Raw genomic sequence first — 10424 nt, forward strand, 5'->3', positions numbered from 1 at the left:
GTGCAAGTTATGCAAGCGAAAACATAACACGTTAGTTCATGTTACCGATTGCAAATCTAGATCGAGCGGTGACTGCGCGTCCGGCCGCGGCGAGGAGGATAATTCAACTAAAAATAATAAATCGATTTTTCCTAGTAATCAATTATCACCTGCCGCGCCCGTCGCATCTCATTCTGGCTTAGGAAATAGTTCATATGATTCCTCGCCCGCCTCTGTACAGGCATTATCGGCTCAAATGGTTAATTCGCGACAAGGGAAACATGGTATGCTTGCGACGGCATTAGTAAAGGTTTACGATAGCAACAATAAAGAGCATGTCGCTCGCGCCATGTTAGACAATGGTAGTTTTGCATGTCTAATATCTCAGAGTTTTTGTGAGAAATTAAATTTACCAACGAATCAAATTAACACGTCTGTTCTTGGTATAAATAAACAGACTACTAACATAGGAGAAATGTGTCTACTTCCTATTAAATCTTTAAATGACACATATTCAGTAACAGTAAACTGTTACGTTATGCCATCTCTTACTGATGACGTCCCATGTCGTCAAATTGATTTGACGGATCTTAATATTCCAAGTGACATTTGTTTGGCCGATCCAAACTTTTATAACCCTGCACCGGTCGATATAATATTAGGATCTGAAGTATTTTGGGACTCGTTTCCTACTCAGCCTCAGATCATCAGACTAGGTACCGGACTGCCGATGCTCTGTGAAACTCGCTTTGGCTTCTTGGTTGCTGGTCGGGCAATTACCGACTATCTGCCTTCCAGTATGCAGTGCTTTTTTGCTTCTGGTCTCTCGCACACAGGTAATAATGATTTAAAATGTAACGACGACATCCAAACCCAATTAACGCGGTTTTGGCAACTCGAAGAAGTTAGCCATAAGTCGTCTCACTATTCACCTGAGGAGAAAATGTGCGAAGAACATTTCGTTGAAAATACTACGCGGCTAGCCGACGGACGATTTTGTGTCAGGCTTCCTTTAAAACAAAGCGAAAGTGTATTAGGCGATTCATTTCAACGCGCGAAGCATTGCATGCTTTCATTGGAACGCAGAATTAAAACCAAGCCCTCATTTAAAGGTTTATACACTGATTTCATGGCAGAGTATGAAAGTTTGGGTCACATGTCGCAAGGTAGGCAGGTCTCAAGGGAAGAAAAGGGCTATTACATACCCCACCACGGAATTTTGCGTGATAGCTCCACGACAAAGCTCCGTGTCGTATATAATGCTAGCAGCCCGTCTACCTCAGGTATCAGTCTGAATGACATTCAGATGGTCGGACCCACTGTGCAAGACGACCTTCTGTCTATCCTTATTAGGTTCAGGCAGCACCGGTACATCATTTCTTCGGACGTGGAGAAAATGTACCGTCAGATATGGGTGCATCCTGACGACCGCCACCTTCAAAAAATTCTTTGGCGCAGTTCGGAGACCAAGCCACTATTAGTGCACGAGCTCAATACTGTCTCCTATGGGACAGCCAGTGCTCCGTTCCTAGCCACCAGGTGTCTCAAACAAATAGGCTTAGATTGTGACGATGAGAAGGTCAAAGAAGTCATCGTTCACGATTTTTATGTAGACGACCTGCTGACAGGAGGAGATGACCTTACTGCGGTGGAAGAGATTCGCCATAAAGTGACTCAAGCACTGTCTTCAGCAGGAATGAACCTGCGTAAGTGGAAGTCAAACGAGCCTCGCCTCCTATGTGAACCCTCTCAATCCTCTGTGAATTTGAATATAGGATCAAATGAGCCCAGCAAAACGTTAGGCTTAGGCTGGCACCCTGAGTCCGATGAGCTGTATTTTCCAATAGGAAAACTAGTTCCCAAAGGAAATACCAAACGCGACATGCTATCGGTGATTGCTCAGATCTTCGATCCGTTAGGTCTTCTGTCTCCGTTTGTAATCACCATGAAGATGCTACTGCAGCGGTTGTGGCTTCAAAAGATTACCTGGGAAGAAGAACTGCCTCCAGAGATCACCAAACAATGGGTAGAACTCTTGGAAGGATTGCCGGCACTGAATGATGTCAGAGTCCCTCGTCATGTCATTTGCAACTCACACGTAGCCTTCGATTTACACATTTTCTCAGACGCATCTGAACGCGCGTACGGCGCTTGTGTGTACGTACGTAGTGTAGACAAAGAAGGTCAGGTATTAGTTAGGTTATTAATCGCAAAAAGTCGAGTCAGTCCGATTAAACCTACGACTATACCTAGGCTTGAGTTGTGTGGCGCTCTCGTTAGTGCTCATCTGTATGACAAGGTCATGACTTCACTTAGAGCTCAGGTTAGAAACACGACATTTTGGACCGACTCGACTATAGTGTTAGGTTGGCTTAAGATGATGCCAAGTAGGTTGCAACCTTTTGTGCGGAACCGAGTGTCGGACATTCTAGAAATTACCGGCAGTTGTACTTGGAGGCATGTTCCAACGGACCAAAACCCAGCGGACTTAATTTCCCGTGGATTGCATGCACGTGTTATAGACTCGTTAGATTTGTGGTGGTCGGGTCCCAGTTTCTTGCAACAAGACGTCGCTCAGTGGCCCTCGAATCCTACCACAAAGCACGGCGATGAGCTGCCTGAAACCCGCGTTGAGGTTTCATTGCACGTTAACATAATTAATGAGCCATTAATAGATTTCAATCGTTTCTCTAACCTTTCGCGGCTCATTCGTGCTTTTGCGTATGCTCTTCGTTTCATTAAAAAATGCCGCAAAAATGCAACGTCGACGTCGTCCACGTACCTCAATCATGACGAATTAAATAATTCATTAAAGGTGATTACCAAATTCAGTCAGAGCAAATCATTTTCAGAATATGATATATTATTAAAAAAACAAAATTTACCAAAAAAGAGTAAGCTCTTGAAATTCAACCCATTCCTAGACAACGACAACTTAATGCGTGTGGGAGGCCGTCTTTCCAATTCAGAATTTCCGTACGAGAAAAAACATCCCATTATTATACAGTCCACACATCGATTCACAAAATTATTATTTAATCAGGAACATAAAAGGCTTCTCCATGCACCGCCCCAGCTGTTGTTAGCAACGATTAAAGAAACCTACTGGCCCATAGGGGGTCGTAATTTGGCAAAGGCTTGCTACCATCAATGTGTGCGATGTAAAATCATGAAGGGACAAGTAATTGCTCCATTGATGGGGAATTTGCCAAATTCTCGGTTGCCACCTGGAGGCTACCCATTTAGGAATGTGGGCGTGGACTACGCAGGTCCACTCATGGCAGCCAGCCGTCAAGGTCGTGGTTGCGCACTAGTTAAAGTTTATGTTGCTATTTTTATATGCTTCACAACCAAGGCGATACATTTAGAATTGGTGGGAGATTTAACTAGTAAAACTTATTTGTTAGCACTGTCTCGCTTCATGTCTCGACGGGGACAGCCAGACAACATTTATTCCGATAACGGCACTGCATTTGTCGGAGCCTATAATGAAATTACAAAGTTTCTGAAGGAAAACTGCAACTCTTTGGCTGAGACTTTAGCTAGTGAAAATACTAGATTTCATTTTCTGCCTGCTTACGCACCTCACTTCGGGGGTCTTTGGGAGGCGGGTGTCAAATCAGTTAAATTCCATTTGCAACGAGTGTTGGGCAATTGTAACTTGACTTATGAACAGCTTAACTCTACACTCATCAATATTGAAGCCCTGTTGAATTCTCGGCCACTCACGCCTCTGTCATCACACCCGGACGATCTCTCAGCGCTCACCCCTGGACATTTTCTTGTCGGACGTTCACTGACATCATTGCCGGTGCAGGATCTGCGGGACCACACTTATCAGCATCTGTCTCGATTCCACCGAATCGAACAACTCCGTCAACATTTTTGGGCTCGGTGGACTAAAGAGTAAGTCCCAGAACTGCAACAACGAATCAAGTGGAGACTCAACCATGATTCCCTTAAGAATAATACCCTCGTTGTTCTGAAGGAGGACAATCTTCCTCCGTTGAAATGGAGACTGGGACGCATTGTAGCCATTCATCCTGGACAGGATGGCATATCTCGAGTGGCTGATGTGAAGACAGCTGGAGGAGTAGTTCGACGCGCTTTCAGCAAGATTTGTCCACTTCCTGTGGCTACCGATTCTGCTTGAAAGGCTTCCTTTCAACCCCGGGGGCATGTTTAAATTTAAGAACTCATATTTGTTTAGACGTAATATTGCTCTGCAAAACGTGCAGGCGCTTTTTCTTTTTATTCCCATTCCATGTACCTATGTGTCAATTTACACATTACACTTGTGCTAAAATCAGGAAAGCCGTTTTTAATTTATACTCCCTGTAATACTCCAAAACAGTCGTAGTAGGCTTGATTGCTGCTGATCAAATAGACGGTTTCTTGAGTACTTCGAACTGTTAACGCGTTGACTTGGAGTTTAGTGGTTTTATCGATGAGCTTCTTTTGATCCAGGTCAGGTAGCAGCTTGTAGTGCCGAAGGAAATCAGCTCCGAGGATTGAGGTCTTGATGGCAGCCACGATAAACGTCCAACGGTAGTCGCGCCGTAGCCCCAAGTTGAGAGTGATCGTTTTCTCTCCATAGGTCTTTATCGGCGTGTCGTTTGCGGCGTAAAGCTTGTAGGTGCTTGATAACTGGTTTTTCTTGTGATGCGACGATAGTACAGATATTTCGGCGCCAGTGTCGACGAGGTAACGTTCTCGAGAGTTGCGATCGATGACACATAGGCGGTTGCTGACTGAAGGTACACCGAGGCCCGCCAGAGTCGGTGTAGGCATTAGTTTTCCGATGAGCTAGTTTTCTTGCTACACGGCGATTCACATCTTCGTGCTTTGTCTCCGAATCTGAAGTGATATCTGCAGAGCCATCCAGGATCACCTGGATTGCGTGAAGTTCCATGCGCCGCCATAGATCTCGAACGGGAACGGCTGCGAGAGCGAAAGGGACGACGATAGCGTTGCCGGCCGCCGGACCGAAGGGCTGCAATTTCGAGTGTTAAACTGTCGAGCTTCTGGGATAACTTCTCAAAAAATGTGTTTTGGCTGCTTTGCGGGGCTTGAAAGTCTGTGGCTTGTGTGACTGCAGCAACGGTGACTGGCTCGGCGTGCTCTAACATCTTGTCGGCCATGGCGGCGAGAATATCTAGTGATGACTCGTTGTTGACAGAAAGAACTGTGCGTACTTGTACTGGGAGTTGATTCATCCACATGACCTTCAAACCGTCGTCTGGTACCATATTCTTGCCTAGTTCTCGCATTCGTCTTAAAAGCTGTGTTGGCTTCTGTTCCCCTAGCTCGAGACCGCTGATAAGCTTCTGGAATTGCCTGGACGCAGATTCTTCGTAGACAGAAAGGAGACGAGTTTTCAGCGCGTTGTACTTGCCAGTGGATGGCGGCTTAAGAATGATGTCGCTAACTTGTTGAATATCAGCTGCTTGCATAACGCCGAGTGCATATCGAAATTTCTGGTCATCACTTGTCTTCAGAGGTTCGACGATAGCTTCAAACTGCGCAAACCATAAACGTGGATGCTCGCGCCAAAACGGTAGTAACTTGGACTGGATGGAGATTCCGGCGAGATCGTAGCTTGATGACGGCAGCTGCAGATGTAGCGCATTCGATGCTGTATTTGGTTCTTGCACGTTTTCTTTTTCCATTTTTCGCTTGTCTTGAGCTCCATCCTCGCTGTCAGACATCTTCTAGGCGTCGACGGGTCACCAGATATGGGGGTCCAGGCAGGAGGAGCAATGATAGCAGCGGTATAGTCAGTTAAATAATGAACATTTATTGAAATGTATCGTCGTCTTATATACTATTCCTAAACCTACGAAAATCAGAAAGATAGGTATCTTAAAACCGCAGAATCTATTCTACCCTTTGACGTAAATCGCGCCTCTCTAGAGTGCGATGGCATATCTTCTATCCCGCTCACAATCGCCGGTTGCATGAAGTGGGTAGTAGAAAATACAGCAATTCAGGACTACCGCGGAGAATGTCGCTTTCGAGAGTAGCACGCCCTGTCTTCCATCTCGCTCCAACCGTTGCGTAAATACGTGCGCGCCGCCTGCGCGCGCCTCAGTTGCGTCCGGCCGTCGATGTGAGCGCATGTCCCATAAAAGAAACTTAATTGCTAAATTGGAAATCAAAATAACTAAAATGGGCCAGAATCACCAATTTTAAACTACTACGTTTAGTGCTCATCGATGTTAGTGTCGTAAGCGCCATCGACAATAAGGTCCCTTTTCATAGATAATACCACATATTCTATCTACCTCATTGCTACTCAATAAGTGTATTTGGTGTGTAGGTGTGTACAGTCGAGGTCAAAGATACAATGTCTTATTACAAAGGAGTAGGGTGCAAAATTGTAAACATATTTTTGACGTCGACTGTACAATAATTTACTGTACTGTCTCTATACTATGATTGTATTAAAGGAATATATATTGAGTTTTCAATGTACGAGTATCACTGAGACTAGTTTACACTTGGTAATAAATGGTACAAATAATTCTAAATTAGGTAGTCTTATTTTTACACCCTAATGGACTCAAACAAGGGATACTTGTTGTCCCTTTCTATCACGTACTTACACTTAAGTAACGTCACACTTGACTGGAATGGAATGTATGTATTTATTATAATTTTTAGGGTTCCGTACCCCAAGAAGAAAAAACAGAACCCTTGTAGGATCACTCGTGCGTTTGTCTGTCTGTACCAGCCCCCCCCCCCCCCCCTTTATCTCCGAAACTACTGGACCTAAAATTTTGAAAAAATAGGTACTTTACCTACACAAAATAGTTCTTTACCTATAGATGATAGAAAACCTATTAGTCGTGAGTCGGACTTAATTAGGTACCTACTTAGTTTTTGATCCGACCCCTACGGGTTTTTTAAAGACATTTCATTCACATTCCACATAAAAAAATACATTATCTCTATTTTTAATTGCATATGTTTAATACCTCTGTTAATATTAAACCACAAACAATCACATTGTTATAATATTTTATTGTGGTCAGAAAAACCAATATATTATGTGCGTATATCCCATATGGAACTAACTAGGTAGATAATATTATGTAACCCTGATTTTATTTTTCATAGACACCATGTAAGTATTAAGTATACTGCTCAAAAGAAAAAAGGGATTCCGACGTATTGAGAACCTCCTCCTTTTTTTGAAGTCGGTTAAAAATAGGGGCCAAGTATTTTGAACGTTACGGTGGTTATGTGAAAAGCACAACGTGAAAACAGATTGGTTTAGTGCCTGGTTTGCCTAATTCAAATGTCAGATAGGTTAGATCGTTATCTATCTATATTTTTTCTGACCTCTGACATGGTATGAGATTAATGAGAATAAATAATAAACCTGAATCTTAGGCTTTATTACGCTAAAACAAAACGATAGGAAAATATTCAATGACAACTTCAAATTCATGACATTCTTCCCTCCTTAGTCCTGAACGTAGTCCGACAGATGGGAAGGGGGCCGTCGAGCTCGAGCCGAACGACGTGGCTCATTCGGAATAAAAGGGCTAGGAGTTGGCTCTGTGGTCACGTCTGGAGCTCCGACATTTTGGGTTGTTTCAGTCGCGGGGTCAGAGGGCCCAGCAATGGGATCTGTAAAGTACTTCATTTCCATGGAATTCAAAATCATGATTTTCTTCATTCTCTACACCGTGTATAGGAGTAGGATCATTTGTGTTAGTCTCCGTTAGTGGCACTGCACCCCTGGGAGCGAGGTGGCGATTCGAAACCAGCATCTCTTTTCCGTTAGATAATCTCACTGAACTATAGCTGGGATTTGCTTCTATTAAATCAACTTCTTCTACCAGAGGGTCGTACTTGCTTGCACGAATGAATTTTTGAGGAGGACTTTGCCGGGCTGTAGCCACGCTGGCATAGATTGCCCCCACGAAGATCGTCGACAGTGGTTAAACATTCCCTCGTGCGGTGTCTTATTAGTCGAGGTGCAAAGTAAAGAGCGGATGCTATGTAACGCTTGTGTCATCACAGTCTCCCACATGGTGATAGGTAGGTTTTTGGTTTTCAAAGCAAGGCGAATTGTTTGCCATAGAGTGCCATTCAGGCGTTCGACCTGTCCATTTCCTTGAGGATTGTAAGGTGAGGATCTGCTTGTGGACACGCCCTTAGAGTGTAAAAAGTCTTTCATTTCAGTGGACATAAAAGAAGTCCCTTGGTCTGTATGAATAGTTGCCGGGTATCCAAATACAGAAAATAGTTCGCTCAGGTGTTTTGTGACGGTTTCCGTGCTCATATCTGAGCAAGCATACGCAAAAGGAAATCTTGAGTATTCGTCTATGATTGTCAAAATATACTTGTTTCGCGTTGCTGATGGTATTGGCCCTTTGAAGTCCATAGATAATCTCTCGAAAGGAGCGGTAGCTTTTATTAAAGTCCCGGTTGATTTGCTGAATCTGGGTTTGATTTCCGCACATGTAGGGCATGATGATAGGACTCTCTTTACATCATCACAGCTAAATGGTAAATTTTTAGACCTAATCCAGTGTGTTAGCCGAGCCACACCCGGATGACAAAGTGATTGATGTAATTCCTTTAGACGGTCATCGGTTGACGTTGCGCAGCAAACTTGCCTTGACAGAGCGTCTGCTACAGTGTTTTGACTTCCTGGACGATATTTGATGTCAATAGTTATTTGTACAACAAGAGATCAAAGTTTGATATTTCTTCGAGTGCTTATTTTGAGTCCCGTGCAAGCGAAAGATTCTATAATAGATTCACGAGCGTAGCGAGTGAATCTAATTTAGAATCTTGAGCGTAGTAAGGGATTCAAAAGCGCACGAGATGTAAATAACTTTGATCTCGTGTAGTACACAAAATTTTTCACCTTAAGCAGTGAGAACATACTTAGAGGGACAGAGATAATAGAACCCAAGTATATCGAACTTGTATTAGACCCCGCATGTTGAAATGACATTTGACTATAAAGGTCACTTGAATGTCATTTTGTCTCACTCAGTGAGCAAAATCGCATTTTGCTCACTGAGTGAGACACACTCAGTGAGCAAAATCCGATTTTGCTCACTGAGTGAGACAAAATGATTCAGTGAGCAAAATCGCATTTTGCTCACTGTTTTTAAGAAGCAAAGTACCCTTGTTCGAGCTGCTGAGGTGAAAAAGTATAATTTGAAAGTTCTATTCTCCATCTTTGAATTTTATCATTCTTTATTTTACTGGCATGCCCTTGTAGCATATAAGCTACTGATTTTTGATCAGTTACGAAATAAAATGATCGTCCGAGTAAATAATGTCTCCATTTTTTAAGGCTTTCTATTATAGCGTAAGCTTCCTTCTCGATGATAGGGTAGTTCTTCTCACTGTCGCTTAGAGATTTCGAAAAGAATGCCACAGGTCGGCCATTTTGTGTTAGCGAGGCAGCGATGGAATAATCTGATGCATCTGTTTCAACAGTAAAAGTTTCATCAGGATCGATAGCGGACAGCGTAGACTTAGATATAAGGCGTTTAATTTCTTCAAATGCAGCTGATTGTCTGGAGTCCAAAGGGTATTTCTCTACTAGTGTTAGCGGGTGTAACTTATTTGAAAAGTCGGGCACCCATTTAGAGTAGTGTGAAAACAGTCCTATGGCTCGTTTTAGGGATGCTGAATCTTGAGGCAATGCTAAATCGAGGAGCGGACGTAGTCGGTCTGGATCGGGTTTTACAATTCCATTATTTATATTATATCCAAGAATACTGATATCTGTCAAAGCGTATTGACTCTTTTCTTTGTTGATGGTCAGGTGATACTTCTCTGCGATTTTTAAAAATGTATTTAGTTTTTCGTCGTGGTCTTTCTTATCTTTCCCGCATACAGTTATGTCGTCCAAATATGGAAATATTCCATCAATATTTGTTTTTCGGATTATTGAATCTATAGCTCTTTGGAAACATGCAACACCGTTCGTCACCCCAAACGGGATACGGCGGAATTGATATAAATTGCCCGCTGCTTCAAAGGCTGTTAAGGGCTTATTTTCAGGAATAATGGGAATTTGGTGATAGGCTGACTTTAGGTCGATTTTGCTGAATACTTTGAAGTTTGAAACCTTCGCAATAACGTCTTCGATGTTAGGAAGAGGATATGCATCTAGGTAAGTATACTTGTTTACTGTTTGCGAGTAGTCTATACACATACGTTTTTTGTGTTGCGCGCCGCCTGTCAGGAGGACCTGAGCGCGCCATGGCGAATTACTTTCTTCAATGATTCCGTCAGTTAGAAGTTTCTTAATTTCATCTTCGATAAACTTTTGATCTTGAGGCGCAAATCGGCGAGATTTCACTGCAACCGGGTGACATTCAGGTGACATATTGGCAAATAAATCGACGGGGTCGATATAAGCTTCTTCTAAGGCGAACAGTTTTAATGGAGGTAAGTGACCGCCAAAA

The 10424-nt window shown here is 43.1% G+C and overlaps 1 protein-coding gene across 1 annotated transcript; it reads right to left on the minus strand.

The window, feature by feature from the left end:
* Window positions 1-4769: 4769 nt before the first annotated feature.
* LOC134796515 (uncharacterized) lies at window positions 4770-5687 on the minus strand. The gene has a single exon (XM_063768702.1). It carries the CDS (start codon window positions 5685-5687, stop codon window positions 4770-4772), a length of 918 nt encoding a protein of 305 aa, XP_063624772.1.
* Window positions 5688-10424: the final 4737 nt, after the last annotated feature.

This window comes from Cydia splendana, chromosome 13, assembly GCF_910591565.1.
Source record: "Cydia splendana chromosome 13, ilCydSple1.2, whole genome shotgun sequence".
Lineage (NCBI taxonomy): Eukaryota > Metazoa > Arthropoda > Insecta > Lepidoptera > Tortricidae > Cydia > Cydia splendana.

Bases quoted from the DNA above. Each gene is read 5' to 3' on its own strand.
- LOC134796515 (XM_063768702.1), bottom strand. From the start codon at position 5,687: ATGTCTGACAGCGAGGATGGAGCTCAAGACAAGCGAAAAATGGAAAAA.